Below are 17,540 nucleotides of genomic sequence, written 5' to 3'. Positions count from 1 at the left end.
TTCACTGGTTTTTCAGGCTATGGTGATTCCACATCATACTCTACGAGAGCCAGGACTTAGTAAGCAATTTGGCAAAATATCATTTGTTAACTGGGAAAGTTTAGGTTTGAGGTTTGCTGGAGTGTGAACTAGCTGTATTTTACTAAGGTTTCCAGAGAACAAGGCCTGTTGAAAGGGAGGTGTTGCGTCAGCCATGCCAAAGGCTTGACACAGATGGGCTAGGGATAGTCATGCCATAAGCCAATGAAAACCATGTCTGTAAGAAGTGGTGATCTTGTTTCTAAGAGAATGTTTAGTGAGGGCTTACTTTCAAATATCAAGTATTTTTCCTTCCCCCCAGCTTACTGAGTCACTGGGACAGTTAAATCTAAGCAGATTATAATACCACATTTTTTTCTAATGAAAGACCCCACAGATGTAAGAATCTGAGGAAGATGCCCTGCAAGTTGGTGGAGGCAGTCCTAGCAAGATCTCCATGATGGTGGGCACCCTCTGCTTTGCCAAACTGCTGTGAAGGAGCTGCCAGAGCTGGCAATTCCATGGTTTTATCAGGCATCAGAGAGTTAAACATACTTCTGGATTGAACCCAGATTTTATACAGAGATGTTTGCTCTTTTTCATGAGATGTTTGTAGAATTATGGGCACCTTATGAATCAAGAGTTACTGCCTTTTTTAACTGTAGTGCATGTTGAGTTTAGGGTCTGAAATGAAGTGACAGTGAAAAGTTGGCTGGGGGTGGGGGATGGGATAATAAGGGCACCAACAGGGTTTTGTGGAAGCTCTGATACATATTATACACATACAACATTTCCAATAGGTTCCAAGTGTCTACAGCAGAGTTTAACATTGGCGCATACTGAACTTCTGCCAATTTATTCTGTGTACTGCTCTATTAAAATAGTTAAACTATCCCCAAGACACTTTAAGAGAGGGAGGGGGAGAGAGAGAGAAAGGGAAATAGAGAGAGAGAGGAAGAGAAGGGGGGAGGAAGGGAGGGAGGGAGAGAGGGAGGATGAAGAAAACGACTCTTGGCCCTTAAATGTATGATTCTAAGCCAGATGTTACCAGTTTTTAACCAAGTCAGGATCAAGCACGGGACTTCGCTATATCAAAATACTAATGCCTATTAGCCATGTTAGCACAGAGCATAAATCGGAGCCAGACTGTCTGTCTTTGGGCCTCTGCCCCACACTGGGCCATCAGCTGGAATTCCTCCTCTAGAGACACAATGTAAAAATACCTCAGGAGAGGCAGCAATTATATATTTTTAAAGAAATTAGGAGTTTTGTTTTTGTTTTGTTTTTTCAAAAATAACTAAAGCTCTTGGAACAGTTACTCCTTTGGGACCAGAAGCACGTTTGTAGACTTGTGGGTAAAGAGGCAGGAGATGTACAAGTTCGTTACAGAAGGAAGAAGACAAGCAGTGCTATGAACTAGGGTAGGACTAGCTAGAGGGTGTGTCAGAGTATATGAACACTTCTCCTCAATGACAGGGATCAAGTGAAACTCTGTCATGAATCAGAAGGGCAATTTCAGGCAGTGGGCTTGAAGATTCTCAGGGGGAACTGGAGGACGGTCTCAGAAACATCCATTGAGTTAGCACCTGCTCACAGAGTGGCTACCATGTGTCAGATGTATTCAAATTCTGGGCAGAGAGTAGAGAATCGAAGCAGCAAAGTTCCTGCCCTATGGAGTTAATAGTATTACTGGATCAGTTACCTGATAACTAAATGGACAAAAATCTACGTAAATATATAGCTTGTCAGGTGGTGAAAAGAATCAGAGCTGGCAGATACAGGAAGCTATGGGGATGGGTGGTGATGGCTCCCTGAATCAAAGGTCAGGGAAGGCCTTTCTCAGGAGGTGACAGTCGAGGGTAAAAACGTGAAAAGGGTAAGGGAACTAGCTATGCAGAGAAGAGGGGACAGAGAGCAGATGTAGAGGCAAGAAGGAGTCCGTGTGCGTGGAGCGGGGTGAGGCACCGTGACCCCGGTCAGGGAAGTGAAGTGGAAGCAAGTATTTTGAGAAAGACGGAGTCCTCAACTGGTTCAGACACAGGGAAGAGGCCCCAGCAAAATAAACCGGGAATGTGGCAAGTGAGTCATTCTTCAAATTTTAAGGGACAGGCAGAAAATGAGGGCTGCAACTGGAAAATGGGCTCTTTCGGGCTTTTCTGATGGGACCATTACAACATGAAATATGGCATAGAGAATAATCCAGAAGAGCAGGGAATTGGAGACTCAGGCATGAAAAAGATCATTGGCAGAGTCAATTTATTGGGTCAGTACAAGGCCTTGGTTCAAAACCTGAGTGGAGGTGCAAAGAGAAGGCGGAGCATATGGTTACGGTATGAAGATGAAGCAATTTTTTTGTCTTTCTGTTTGTTTTCTTCAGTGAGGATGAGTTTTGTGCAGAATTGAGAGGGAGCTGTGAAGTTCTGAGTGAGGGGAGAAGGTTTGAAACAGTCAGCTGGAAATGTGAATTAACCCAAAAGTGCTGGACCCACTGGAGATCTGTGGACACAATCAGCTGTTGAAATGCAGGTGGAAAGTTGGGCCAGGTTTTCTGCAATGTGAGTCTGGTGCAGAAAGAGAAGGATAAGGATAATGAAGCCTTATTTTTTTTTAAAGAATTTATTTAATTGAGAGAAAGAGCATGAGAAAGAGAGAGGGAGAGAGCGCGCACGTGCACTAGCAGGGGGGAGGTGTAGAGGGAGAAGCAGACTCTCTGTTGAGCAGGGAGCCCAATGTGGGACTCAATCCCAGGGTCCTGAGATCATGACCTGAGATGAAATCATAAGTCAGACACTTAACCAACTGAGCCACCCAGGTGCCCAAATAGTGAGGCGTTATGCAACAGTGGGGCTACAGTGACATCCAGGGATGAAGTGATGACGTCTAACATAGAAGGTTATCAAACTTGACCACACATAAGAAACACCTGGAGAGTGTTTAAAAATTCCACTGCTTACCCTACACCAATGATACCTGATTCTCTGATGTGGGATCTAAGCATCAGTAATGTCAAAGCTCTCTAGTGATTGCAGTGTACAAATAAGACAAAATCAACAGATTAGCACCTCTCTACACTACAGCATTTCTGAGGCTTGCAAATTCGGCATTCACTCACTTTGTATGTACCACACTCTTGTCGCCCTCCACTTCCCTACAACAATGAGCTGAGTATCTCAAACTATGAGATAAAACAACAGATATAAACATATGTAAATTTCTTTAGGAAACATCCAGTTTTCCCCAAATTAAGTTTCCCAAGATTGGGATTTCCCTGAAACCAGATAGTAGGTTACACTTAGTAGTAGGTTACACTTACTGAATGTTTATTCTGTGGTAGGCATTGTGCTGAATTTTAATGCACTAACTCAGTTAAGCCTCCTAATCATATTATTAATTTATTCTTCCTTTTTTTATATAGAAGGCAACTGAAGCTCACAAAGTTTAAATAAGCTACCAAGGTCATATGTGCAGTATAAGATACAGCTAGAATTTGAACTCAGGTCCATTCTCCCTTCATACATATATATTTTTTTATTGGAGTTCGATTTGCCAACATATAGTATAATACCCAATGCTCATCCCGTCAAGTGCCTTCCTCAGTGCCTGTCACCCAGTGACCCGTCCTCCCACCCACCTCCCCTTCCACTAACCCTTGTTCATTTCCCAGAGTTAGAAGTCTCTCATGGTTTGTCACCCTCTCTAATTTTTCCCACTCAGTTCCCCTCCTTTCCCTATAATCCCTTTCATTATTTCTTATATTCCCCATATGAGTGAAATTATATGATGATTGTCCTTCTCCAATCGACTTAACTTACTCAGTATGATACCCTCCAGTTCCATCCACGTTGAAGCAAATGGTCCATTAGCCCTTCAAAGCTAGAATGCTCTAACCATTATGCCCAGAGGAGAGATAACCTGCACTGGTATTAATGTTGCCATTAGGGTGGCCTCCAATCCATGATGCCAACACCTAATTAATTTGAATTACTTCCTTTTAAATCATGTTGCTCTTCTTTAGTTGGCATGCACACAAGTCAGTACTTATCTGTATAACTATCCCATAATTTAAAATATAAGTGGTGTCATTGCAGAAATCTTTCTATGTAAGTGTGTGTACACTTTTAATATAAAAATAACCAATTGGTGGGGATCCCTGGGTGGCGCAGCGGTTTGGCGCCTGCCTTTGGCCCAGGGCGCGATCCTGGAGACCCGGGATCGAGTCCCACGTCGGGCTCCCGGTGCATGGAGCCTGCTTCTCCCTCTGCCTGTGTCTCTGCCTCTCTCTCTCTCTCTGTATGACTATCAAAAATAAATAATAATAATAAAAAAAAAAGACTGACGGAACGGAAAAAGAAATTATAGAGGGGATTTCTGAAGGAGATTTAAAAAAAAAAAAAATAACCAATTGGTTTTACCTGGTAGATATATTATTTCTCTAGTGCTGCTCTTATATAAAATGTTGTCTACAGTGAGCAAATAGTTGGGAGAGTTTGAATTTTAATTTCACAATACAAGCAACTAACCAACTGTTCACTTTTCCTTCAGTCTTTCCCTCGACTTGGGCTATTTCCATAGTCCATACTATGGAATAACATTAGAGAATCATGGCTTCACAGTAAATGACATGTTAGTGCTCCAAAATGAATCAAATCCCTGAACACAATTTATTTAGCTCCTTTTATTTCTCTTTCAAAGAAGAGGAATTAGTACAACATATCAAGTAAAATAGTATCTACAAATAATCAGGGAATAGGAATAATATTCACAAATTCTAAGAGATGATGGATGAGATGGTTCCTCATCTATGTCCTGCCAAATTTATAAACTCCTGTTCTGGAGGTTTACAAGGCTGAAAATGCTATGTGTCCACAAGTGCTCTGCTATAAAGCCCATCCTAAGTTTCATAAGCAGCAGGGCTCAAGCACCCACATAGCTCGCTTGCCATTATTGTAAATATCCAGGAACTGTTCTGCTTGGGAAAAGAGCATGTGTTGACAACAGAACAAAGATTGATCAGTTTTTAGGAAGATCCTTGGGAAACTTGCAATATTATTATTTATAGGTGGAACTAAAATTTTCCAGAAGTTTCTTTTTTAAATTAAAATGCAAAAGTTAGTTACATAGGGCTATTTATGAGTGAAATGGCATTCCTAAATTGTTATGTTCCATGCATTTTATTTTTATAGGTGGTGGGGAAAAAACACGAAACCAAAAGAATGTAGAGATTAAGAACATGTCAAAGAGATGTGGGTTCTGACTGGCCATGCCACTTATGAGCTGTGACACAGTACCAACCAAACAAGGTGGGGATAAAAGTTATGGAGATAATGCATCTAACAGGACACTGGGTAAAATGTCAGGTACATAGCAAGAATTCAAAATGGTACTTATTTTTTCTCGGTAAAAGAAAGATAAATAGATAGGTAAGTAGATGTGGTTATGTCAGGACACTGATTTTACATCTCTGGCACTTACATTTGCAGCTCCCAGCTCACTATATATCAGGCCACTATGATACCACTTCATACACTGACCTTCTGTGTGTCCAGAAATAACTACCATTAGTCATTTGTCATTTGGGAGAAATAATGTGTATTTTTATAAGTTTCTCTGGCTTGGGATGTGGATGACAATTTTCAGAGCTGAGTGCTACTTTTATGCATTTACATTACCTCATTTAATCCATCCAGTAATCCCAGGAAGGAAACAGATTATAACCATTTTCAGATGAAAAAGGCTCAAGGGTTAAATGATTTGCTTGAGGCATATCCAGGCACAGGACTTCTTTTCTAACTTCTAGCTTGGTGCTGCTTCACCTGGATAACTGCCTAAAAGACTGTTCTAAGCAGTGTCCTGGACTCAGGAAACCCTTCTGGTTGACTGACAACAAATGGGAAGAGATTGGCTATGTGAAGGAAGTCTCCAGTCCCTAAACATCTCTACTTCACCTAGAGCAGGTCTGCCCTCATATGTTTTACATAAAGACACTTGGTGTGATGTAGTAATTGTGCCCAAAGGATTCTCCCGCTAGAACTGCAAAACCACTTTATATTAAAAAAAAAAAAAAGGTTATGCTCTAAAAATGCACATTGTGAAAACAAGATTCACTTAACAAATGAAAAGGACTGAAGACATTAACAATTTCAAGGGCAGCCCGGGTGGCTCAGCAGTTTAGTGCTGTCTCCTGCCCAGGGCATGAGCCTGGAGACCCGGGATCGAGTCCCACGTCAGGCTCCCTGCATGGAGCCTGCTTCTCCCTCTGCCTGTGTCTTCACCTCTCTCTCTCTCTCTGTCTCTGTGTCTCTCATGAATAAATAAATAAATCTTAAAAAAAAAAAATTTCAAGGTGACACAACGTTTAAGTAGCATAAGGGTGTCGTTCTTTTCTCTCCAGTCATAATGGCCCTGGTCCCTTTTGTTATTAGCAAAGCAAAATCCTTCTGAATTATCAACCAGTCACTAGAATGACCTCATTTCAGTCAGTCCTCAAGGTCATTACTGAAGACACTAGTGAACTGAGGAATTAAACACAGTTACAAAGGATTCTCAACTGTAAAACACCTCAAGACCTCTACCATCATAATGCGCACTGAATGCCATAAAATCCAAGTATTCCCTACATCTTTTTGGTCATGGGTCTTTCCATAAAGACTATCAATTAACATGTCCTAAGCCTCACTTTTTCAAGAAAAAAAGTTGGGGAAACATTCTATCCGAATGGTTCTTAAAGCATGGTTCATCAGCTCTCTTGGAGGGTTATTCCAAATGCAAAATCTCAGCTCCCACCCAGACCTACCGAATCTGAAACTCTTGGGGGTGGGACACAGCCATCTGTGTTTAACAAGTCCTGTGGGTTATGGTGACTCACATGGAAGTTCGAGAAACACTGCTCCAGCCTAAACCCGTACCACTTCTTACTTACTGCAGAGCAGCCAATCATAAACCATCATGTCCCTACTTGGCCAAAAACCCTTAAACACACTGCACCTAGAAAAAACCCCTGCTCACCACTCTGTTCTTACTCTGAGTTCTTCCTTCCTTTGTTTACAACCTCCCAGCCATACTACTTCTTTATATTCCTGGTACACTGGAAGACTGTTCCTATTCCAGGGCCCTCCTGTACCCTCTGCCTGGAACATTCATCCACACACTCTCCTTCCTCCCACATCTGCATGGCTAGTTCCTTTTTTTGGCTCAGGGGTCAGGATCAATGTTACCTCCATGGTCAGACGCCAGTCACACTCTACATGATGCAATTTCATTGTCTTCACAGGGGTTATGGCTATCAGCATTGATTTGTTTGTTTGTTTGTTTGTAAGCATTAGAGCAGGAAGCAGGTCTGTCTTATGTTAAGCAAATATTTGCTAGATGAATACAGTCTGTCTACAGACTTGAGTTGCACCATTTTTACTTGTGGTTTGTGGTTAAGTGGTCAATGCCCAATGCCGTCTCAGCTGCCCAATGTCCTCTAAGTCCCCTCTGAATGACCTCTGAGCTGTGTGTGGTCACCAGCTTCAAAAGATGGGCCTGACACAACATCCCTTATTTGGCTATTTCCCAATATGCCAAGTTATTAATGTCTTACTGGCGAAAAGACAATACCAACTTCCTTTTGGACATTAAGAAAAATGTCAACGATCAAGTGACTTTTAGAAAACTGTAAATAAAAAACAAAAAGAAAAATTTAAATAATTATTCAATAAATAAGGTCATCTAAGTTATCTTCCATGGACTTCAAGAAGGGTGTTTTCATTTTGATTAAATAGAGCCTAAACAAATTTTTACTTTAATTTCTTTAAATTGCCCTGAGTAAAACATTATTCAACATGGTGAATTACAACAGGTTCCCTTCCTGTTAGAACCCATATAAATTATAAGGACTTGTTATGAGATTGACCAAATGTAGAAGCATTTAGCATTTTGTGACCCTGGTCACGTTTCTTAGCCCCTCATAATCCTGGGTTTCTGCATCCATCAAACTTGGATCACAAGAAGTACAGCAGAGTAACTAAGCGAATTACATGGGAGAACATGTGTCAAAGTGACCAATAACAGGTCACTTTTTTGAATGTTAATTCATGCCAACTGTTCTGCTAAGCCCTTTAAACATGTTATGTCTTTAGTTCTTATTCACTATAGGTAGTACTATTCCCATTTTACAGAAATTGAAGCTGAGGGGTTAAGTACTTTGCCTGAGGTCAGAGAGCTGCAAGCATCAGCCCTGGGTTTTCCAAAGCAAGGTTATCTAACTCAAAGTTTCTTGTCTTAATCATCATCCCTACTGCGGGTGTGATGCTGAACACAGGTTCCATCTACCACGTAGTAGGTGTTCTATAGATGCAAGTTTATCTTCCCCAAGCTTTCAGTAGTGTCCCTGATTCTTTCCCCATGCCATACTGCCAGAAGGCGTGAATATCTTTCTACCACAAGACATTTTAGTAAACGTTTCTTAAGTTTTACCTCTCGGTGGAAAAGTATCCCAATTACCTGAGAGAAGACAATTTGAATTATTTCAACTTAAGGTGAACTCCCCTAACTGGCTACACAGTACGTCACTAACTGTCCTTACTCTTCTTAGGATATGTCACATAATGTGTTCGTGGCAAATTGACTGTCTATGCTGTGTGGTGTGATGTGCTGTAGCAGAAAAGAGATGGGCTTTGGGGTCAAATGATCCAGGGCCCCACGACTCCTCTCTGCCACTGACAAGCTGTATGAGTCTGTACATATTTTATTCCCTGAGTATTTTTCCTCATTAAGAGATGGGGAGAAAAACCTGTCTCTTACAACTGCTGCAAGGCCTAATGCCTGGCATACTCTGGGCAATAATAACATTAGTTCCCCTCTTTCACTTCACTTTGCCCCACTCTTTTGATAAGCTCTACTACTGTAGGTATTGAAAATGCCTCCTTTGAATTCCAACAAAGGTTTCTGACAGTGCTTTAAAATAATGGAAATTGTAGGTGAGATGAATGCTGCACGTCCAGGTAGCTGTCTGGGGAAGTGACAGGTTTACTTCAATGATGCACCATTGCTGAGGGAAGCATAAAAATTCTCCTATTAAAATTGCTCTTGGAACCAGTTTGAGTCACTCAAGAAAGACAGCTTGTTATTCAGGCTTTTTTTCATGGTTCACCATCACCTTTCCCTACCTCTTTACTGGCACCCCTTCTTATCTCAAAGACAAGTCCATGCTCAGTCCTGGGATGGGTGAAACTTTATGGTATTTTTGGCAAAAAAGAAAAAATACATATATACATATATATATAAATATACATATACATATATATGTATATATAAATATAAAATGACATTTTGACCATGCTCCTTATTTATCACCTTGGGTTCAAATGATCTTACTATTTCTAACAATCACAAAAGGTTGAAGATTTAAGTGAGGAAATACTCCAAAAATCTAAAGGTAATTTCAAAAAAGGAGTTTCACCACTGATCTGATACAATGGAAGCAATATGGATGGATGTTTAGATATAGCCTCTGATCGTGACTATTTTGAAGAGACTTTATTTGGATTCAGTTCATACGTTCAAGTTAGATAATTTTAAACACTGATGTAATATGAAAGTTAGCCATATAAAAATATTGCAATCAGTTCAGCAGGATTTACTGTGTATTCCTCATAAGTCAAAACTATTCTAGAAAAAATGCTTTAGATTACTATCTGGAAACTTTTTAGACTGTATACTCAACCAGTAGTAGAATTTTGAATGTGCCCTAAAAAAAAGAATTTTGAATGTGCACCCCAAATTGATATACAAGTTAATTTATGTATATGTTATATACATATTGGTTCAATTATAAGAATAGGCCTTTATTTGTAATGTATGTGCATTAGGAAGCATATAACAATACAAACTGAAAGACAAAAATGTGTGTGCATGTGTATATACACACATTATTTTTTTTCCTTATCTCTGTGGTGGAGCTTCTTATATATATCCGGCACATATTTGTACGTCCTGCTTTGGAGACCACTGTTTTAAATGACAATGTTTGTGAAAAAAGGGGCTAAGATCCTTTTCCTAAATGGCCATTAAGCAAAACTGTTACCTTTCATATTTGTTTAGTGACATGTATTGTTTACACCAAAAATCAAATACGGCGCAGATTCACCAAGAGTGCAACACTGGAGTAGTTCAAGTAGGAAATACCTGAGTGCAATTCATCATTATTGGACTAAAAGACAAAACTTAATGAAATTGCTGAAAGTTGCATGCTGGGCTCACATGAGATCCTAATGAATGATGTAATAGTATAAAGGCACAGGGAAGGTACTTCTATAAGTGTAATAGTAAAGGCACCAACATTAGCTATACCTTTGAGTATGGTAACTGAAGGCAGGGCAACATGTTCTGAGCTGACTCTGGTCAGATTTTGAAGCCTATGTAGTGACAAGACTCAAACAGCAATGGCCTAAACTACTATTTCCCTGTGAGTATTCTGGAGTTGCCGATCTTTACATTAGCACTCACACAGCGTACACCTATACAGGCCTAAGAAGCTAGCTGACTCTGAAAAGGATAGCAAGAAGAAAGGGAGAGGAGTCATGAGACCATCTGTCTTTGAATTTGGGTGTGTGAGGGGATGTTATTTCCAGTTGCTTTTTATATGCTATTCAAAATTCTTTAAAAAAAGTTTTTATTCATAAATCCAAAGGAACTTTCAGACAAAAGATTACTTCCTTATTTCAACTGGCATTCTATAGCAACATTTGGTGTGATATATTAATTCAAACAACTTCTTAAAGTTTCCTTATTAGAGGATAATAGATGATTTTATAATGTTGAAAGTCCATTTTAAATTACACAATAATTTTTATAACTGATTAGGTCAGAGGAATAAGCTTGCTTTTGATGCAGAAATTCAAAGGCATTATGAAAGAGAAAAAAAAAATCCAATTTCGTATTACTTTCATAAATTTTGCCAGTTCTCATTAAAGAACAATGAGCCACTGGAAATTAATTAAGAGATTTGACAGCCTGCAATAAAAACACTTTAATCTATCTAAATTGCTCTGGATTTTTAAAAAAGATTTATTTGTTTGTTTGTTTATTTATTTATTTATTTATTTATTTTAGAGAGAGAGAGAGAGAGAGAGAGAGAACATGAGTGTGAGAAGGGGGAGGGGCAGAGGGAGAGAAAATCTGAAGCAGACTCCCCCCTGAGCATGGAGCCTGACACTGGGCTCAGTCTCAGGACCTTAAGATCATGACCCTGATCTGGATTCTTGAACATAATAAAATTCCAAGAAAGTGTCTTCAGGTAAAATTTCTTGATTTCTTACCTTGCCATATTTCTGGGCATAAGACCCTGTGAGCAATGAGTGAAAAACAATGATGGTTTCATCCAAGTCCCAGACAAATACACGCTGAAGAAGAAAACAAGTATCAAAGAATTATCAAGTTCCAAGAAAACAGAAATCTCTTTACAGGTTGAAAACATCTGATTTTGCAGTTGGATATAATCTCAATACCATTTTATAAAAAATTACACTACTCCATTAATTTTTTTCCAAGTTTGCCAGATGTTACTGTGATAAAATCAGAGGGGGAGAAGTGATTTTAAAAAGTCATAAAAAGCTTAAAGATCAGATGTCCTCATTTGAATGGATTCATCTAAATATTTACTTGCAGTTAATACCCCAAAAGACACATTTGAACTTAGGACATACGTGTACTTGAAATGCTATTTTAAAATATTGCCTTATGGATTTATGAGATTCTGCAATTTGTGCAAAGGATTAAATTTTTAAAAATATTTTTAAAAAATCAGTGAGTGATCCCTAAACAGAAATTTGGGTTAGATTAAGTTATGAAATGAGGGCTGTTTAGTTTGCACAGTATTTAGAAATATTTAAAATTACTGATCAACATTTCATGATTTTAGGAGATTTCACAAAAACGTCAGGGTTCTCTGACCACACCAGGGAAACTGGAAGATATAAGCAATGCTGACTGACATTCCACATGGCAGTGATGGGTGTGCCTCCTTCGACTGGGCCAATACTCCCTGCTCCCTACATTCTGCTGGCTCCCTAGCACCATTCACTCATTTATATCATCTGCTTGGTTCCTAGACGCACTGGAATGTGCTACTGTCCTTCAGGTAAAAGAAGTGATCTTTTATGAAGAGGCACAATGATTATTATTTGACTTTACCAGATGGAAATTTGGGTATTTTTCTTAATTAAAGGATGCAGCTGTGTAAAAAGTAACACAGTATGGTTAAGAATAGTTTCTCCTGATATTTTATAATAAAAAATCAACCTGCTTAGCATTGATATATCTCAAAAGAGCTCTCAACCAGAAAATAGGATGGAAAATGTTATAGATATAAAAATGTTAACCTGTATCAGAAGATTGGAATTCTTCCTATTTTTCAGAAAACAACTTTTCCTTTCCATACAGATTAACTTTACCTTTTTAAATTTTATTGACCCCCCCAAATTTTATTGACCCATATAAACATCTTTCATTACCTTAATACTACCAAATAGAGTGTCTCTCAGAAAATTATCCCACAAACAATGGCTTTATTTTTTATATTTTAACTTGTGCCAATTAGGATCAAAAGATGCCATTATCTAGGCCTAGGATTTGCAAAGTATCATCATTTTTAAGTTGTTACTGTTTTTAATTTTGCCATTACAATGGATGAAATCTCAAATTTTGGAACTGTGAAATGCCTACGTGATAAGATCCACTCATTTCATGATATATCCTTCTTGTTTTTTTAAGGTTGAAACCTTTATGGCACTGTGAGGTGTAGAAAATATCATTCAATAAAATAGGACAACATATTTCACTCTTTAAGGGTAAGTTAGCATACCTCCAGGTCACTGTCAGGAGGCGGGGAGGGATTATTTTTTCGGCCTCTTCCTCGGGATTTTGACCCAGAACTCCTGCATGTTCTTTCATCAAGATCTTTGATAGGTGTGGAAGGGCTCTGCACAGTATCAAACTCTCCTAGAAATAACATGATTTGTATCAAGAATAGCACTTCATTTTTTTTTATCAGTGTGAGTCTTTGTTATGAATTATCTTAACAAATCATTATATAATAGAAAGTTTCTCATGACAAAAAAAGATTTATCAACCCAAATACACAAAAACCTAATTCAATAAAAAATTTTGCAGGTCACACAGTCACACAATTCCTCATAGTTTCAGTCTGTGTAATCTATTAAATCTGAATGTGTTTTATACTCATTATGTCTTCACCTTTTCTGTCTCTACCTCCACCTACATATTTGTCCAAATTTAGATCTGTTCGCATCTCCTTATGTCAGAGCTCAAAAAAGGAGATATCTTCTGGATCAATCCCATTTCTCCACCTGCAAAGCAGACTCCCAACCTCACCCACTTAGGGAATCATGCTCCATTAGTTGAACCCTCTTAACTTTCTTCCAACTTCTTGCTTTTCTGTGGGCTAAAGACTAGCTTAAAAGTCCTTCCCTTAACCTTGCATTTCCACCTAGAAGGTATTTGCTTGCTATCTTCCCTTTTTAAGTGATACTCTTTGAAGAATAGTATATAACAGTGTTGTCCAAAAGAAATATAAAGTGAGCCACAAATAAAACCACATATATAATTTAAAAATTTCTAGAAACCACAGTAAAAAATATAAAGAAACATGTAGAATTTAATTTTATTCATATGTATTAATTGAGCCAATATAACCACAGAGTTATCATTTCAGCATGTAACTAACAAAAAATTGTTAATGACATGTTTTACATAATCGCTTTTTCATTCTAAGTCTTTGAACTCCTATGCATTTCACACTTACAGCAGACTTCCAACTGTACTGGCCATACTACAAGTGCTCGATAGCCACTTGTGGACAACGGTTGCAGCAATGGACAGCACATCTGTCTCTACTTCCTGACATCTGACTTGTCATAATCAGTTCACCAACTCTAATAATACTATTCTTACTCAGAGTCCCTGATGTAATAGACAGACACAGGCTTTATCTTCCTAGATGCCCGTACCATGTTTCATCCTCTTAAACACCACCTCCTCAGAGCCATTACTTGGCAGCTGATACCTTGTGGTCTTCTAGCTCTAGAAGCTCTCCTACCAGTCCTTTTCTGTCTAGGAGACACGTATTTTCCTTTTCCCATTCTTTGTATGCTGGTATTTAAGAGTTCCAGTCTTTGGTCACTGTACTTATTCCACACCGTCTGGGTGATCTATCCCTCTCATTGGTTAATCACCTTCTCTGAGATGACCCATACATAAGTCCATACCTATAACGAGGCCACATCTTACAGAAGTTTCAGATTTTGTATCTAACTGACTTCTGCATGGCCCATAGGTACCTGAAAGTCTCACGTGTTAAAGCTGGTGATGGAACATTTTATTAGGAAGAAGTACTGAGCAGTGGCAAATCTGTGGGAGCAGGTTAAAATAAACCGAAGCCACAGTGAGATGCTGTAAAACCTTACAAGTAACAAGAGTCAGACTTACTGTAGGATTTGAAGCATTTCACTCAAGTTCTCTGAATCTGTATGGGTAATAGCAGCTGCTTTCTGAATTACTGAGGTAAAATGATGTATGTTTAATTTAATTTAAATCATATTCATAAACATTTCTAGGCGAGTCTGATGCCAAACTACATTACATTTAAATTATACAATTTTTAAATATAAAGAAGTTATAACTATTATGCTTTATCACACAATTATAGAAAATTATTATGAGGACAGCCACGCAGTTATTAATCTAAATTAACAAATCTGAATAAGCTGGACAACATCTAGGTTGTATTTCTTCTGAGAGGTCCTAAATAAATAGTCATTTTTACAAAGTTGACCTGTAATTATTTCTAATGATTATAACATCTTCTTTGGGAAACATTAGGCATATCAGGACAGCAAAAAAAAAACAAAAACAAAAAACCCGCATGTTTGTGCTTCAAATATTATTTGAAAACATTGTTAGCATAGTCCCTATCATAGGTTTCTGCTACCGACTATGTGAGAGTAGACTGTAATAAAAATGTTCTAAAGGTTTCAGCTGAATATCACCCTATCTTGGAGTAAACTGTCTTTCAGCTTATTTGCACAGGCATTAAATGAGGCTTTAGGTATTTAAACACATGCCAACCTAAAAAAAAAATCACATAAAAATTTTTCTATTTTTAGTTATTTTTTTAAGCAGAATTTTCATAAGGTTACTATGCCCTGCAAGTCAAATGTTCTTGTTCTGATAAAATGCTGATTCAAATTAAGCCCCATTTATTAAGTAAGCTTATAAAATATTTTGGATGACTTCCCACAAAAACCTGTCTTTCTACTCATGAGAGATCAATTTTCAGCTGTTAACTATCATGAGGCAGCTTTGTTCTTGCAAAAATGCAAGAGCTGAAAGGTCAAAAACTTGCAAAATTCCAAAGCCGTTGTGATCAGTTATGGGTGGCTGATTGTTGACTGGATCTATAAAGAAGGAGTTTGGCAGGAACAACTCAGCTATTAAATGAACTGGAGAGTCAGCTACTAAAGAGCATAAGGAAGAAGAAAGGAAAAGGCTAGACATAGGAAGTGTCCGGGTTTCAATAAAAGTAGGATTTGATATCACTGATTCTTGCCAACTTACAGAAGCCTCTTAAAAGGGTTTTAAGAATTTGGACAAAATACGGACAGAAGTGTTTTGATGAGCATAGAGGCATATCCTTTTAAGAAAACTATGAAGAGTAGCTCCACATTTTTCCTTAGTATGTGTCATGCACTGCCTTCTTTCTTAAAGTGTATTGAAATATGTGTTTGGCTCTATTCACTACTCATTATGGCTGTGAGATTCTTCCATTTTGTAACCTGGAGCAGTTGTTTGCTTTTTCCTTCATGTGGATAGAACTTCATTATATATGTTTATTATACTTTATCCATTTTGTGAGTGAATATTAGGTTATTTTTAGTTTTAGGCAGTTACAACAAATAAATCTGCTATAAACATTCTTGTACATGTCTAATGGACATTAGCTCCTATTCTGCTAAGGTATATTCTTAGCAGTGGGACTGCTGGGCCAGAAGGAAAAGGTATGCTCATCTTGCGTAGACACTGACATCCTTTTTCAAGTGTGGTTGTGTTAATTCACTGACTAGCAACATTTTTAGTTGTTCCACATCCTTGCCAATACTTAGTATTGCTAGTCTCTTTTATATTAACCACTGTGGGGTTATTTTGGTCTCATTATAGTTTTAATCAGCAACTTCTTGATGAATAATGATGTAAAACCTTTTTTTTTTTTTGTATTTTTTTGTCCATTTTGTATCTTCTTCTTATGAGGTAACTTTAAATCTTTTGCCTATTAAAAATTTGGGTTATCTTTTTCTTATTGATTTGTCAGAGCTCCTTACTGTAAAACATTTTTTTACATATATATGTCTGACTTAAATGCCCCTTTAACCCAGTCCATTTGGTCCTTCATTATTCTTTTTTAATAATGGGAGAACCAGAGGCATTTAAGATTTTAAATTAACTTACCAAGATGAAATAGCTCCTATGCAGAATGCTGATATGATTCCAGAATTCCTGCTTTAACCACTAGGCAACCCTTTCTTTCCCAAATAGCAACATATCCTCCATCCTCCAGGTTACAAAGAGGTCAAAATTATATCTGTTTCTACCCATCAAATGAGTATATAGACTTTAAGCAGTTTTGTGAGAGTAAGGGCCAATGAATTCATTGAAAGATCTTCATAGTAAAAGAGTAGGTCCTGAAGAGTGTGTGTGAGTTATCTGGGCTCCTATAGTAACTACCCAGGTGAAACTGTTCTGACCTCTATATCTTTTGAAGGTGCTATCCTTTCTTCTAATAAAGGGAAAAACCAGGAACTTGAGCTCCACTGGTCATTAAACATTTGGTGACACTTTTTTTTTTTTTTTAAGAGAAACCTGTTAATTCCAGTGTCTCTGCCAAATTTCACTCAGGTAATTGCACAAGGGTACATTAATCCTGCATGTAGGGAAAAGGCAAATTGGCAGAGAAGTTAAATGTGGCCAGTCCTTTCTGTCTAAATCCTCTTGTTAGCTTCAATGAAATGCATGAGCACTTTGTCTTCCTTCCTGTCCTTGTGTGAAATGCCATGAAGCTATGGAAAATCTACTGAGTTCTGCCTAAGAAACTGGCTTCTTTTCAAAGAGTGAAGTGATCTTACTGTATCCTTTACTTTTCTGAAGCACCTGTAAAGTTTAATTAGCTAATGTACTGTAATGTTTGCCAAGGTCTCAGTGTAAAGGATGATACTGTTACAAATTACCAATTATATTTCATTTTAAAGATGTTTAAAACATTAAAAGAGGAGGAACTACAAAAATCTCTAATTTTAATGTGCTAATCACCCATCAAACTTTCTGAATGTGAATCAAAAATCTAATATAACTGAGATTATCTTTGGTCAAAGGCAAAAAGAGATCTTTATAAAGATAACAAACCCAAACATCTGTTCTTAATCAGTATACTACTGTTTCTTTAAATACATTGTCAAACTGCCTAATAAGGT

At 37.9% G+C, this 17,540-nt stretch overlaps 1 protein-coding gene across 10 annotated transcripts in view; it reads right to left on the bottom strand.

Moving 5' to 3' along the window:
* The window catches only part of EYA4 (EYA transcriptional coactivator and phosphatase 4), a 318,816-nt gene that overhangs the window by 38,419 nt on the left and 262,857 nt on the right, over window positions 1-17,540 (bottom strand). For all 10 annotated transcript variants that reach the window (XM_041743330.1, XM_041743331.1, XM_041743334.1 and 7 more), the window contains 2 exons: window positions 12,863-12,999; window positions 11,319-11,402 (listed from right to left, as the gene is read on the bottom strand). In XM_041743330.1, the coding sequence (XP_041599264.1) occupies window positions 11,319-11,402; window positions 12,863-12,999 (221 nt within the window). The remainder of the gene's footprint in view (window positions 1-11,318; window positions 11,403-12,862; window positions 13,000-17,540) is intronic.

Source organism: Vulpes lagopus, chromosome 2, assembly GCF_018345385.1.
Source record: "Vulpes lagopus strain Blue_001 chromosome 2, ASM1834538v1, whole genome shotgun sequence".
NCBI lineage: Eukaryota > Metazoa > Chordata > Mammalia > Carnivora > Canidae > Vulpes > Vulpes lagopus.
This window is presented reverse-complemented; position numbering and strand designations above follow the sequence as displayed.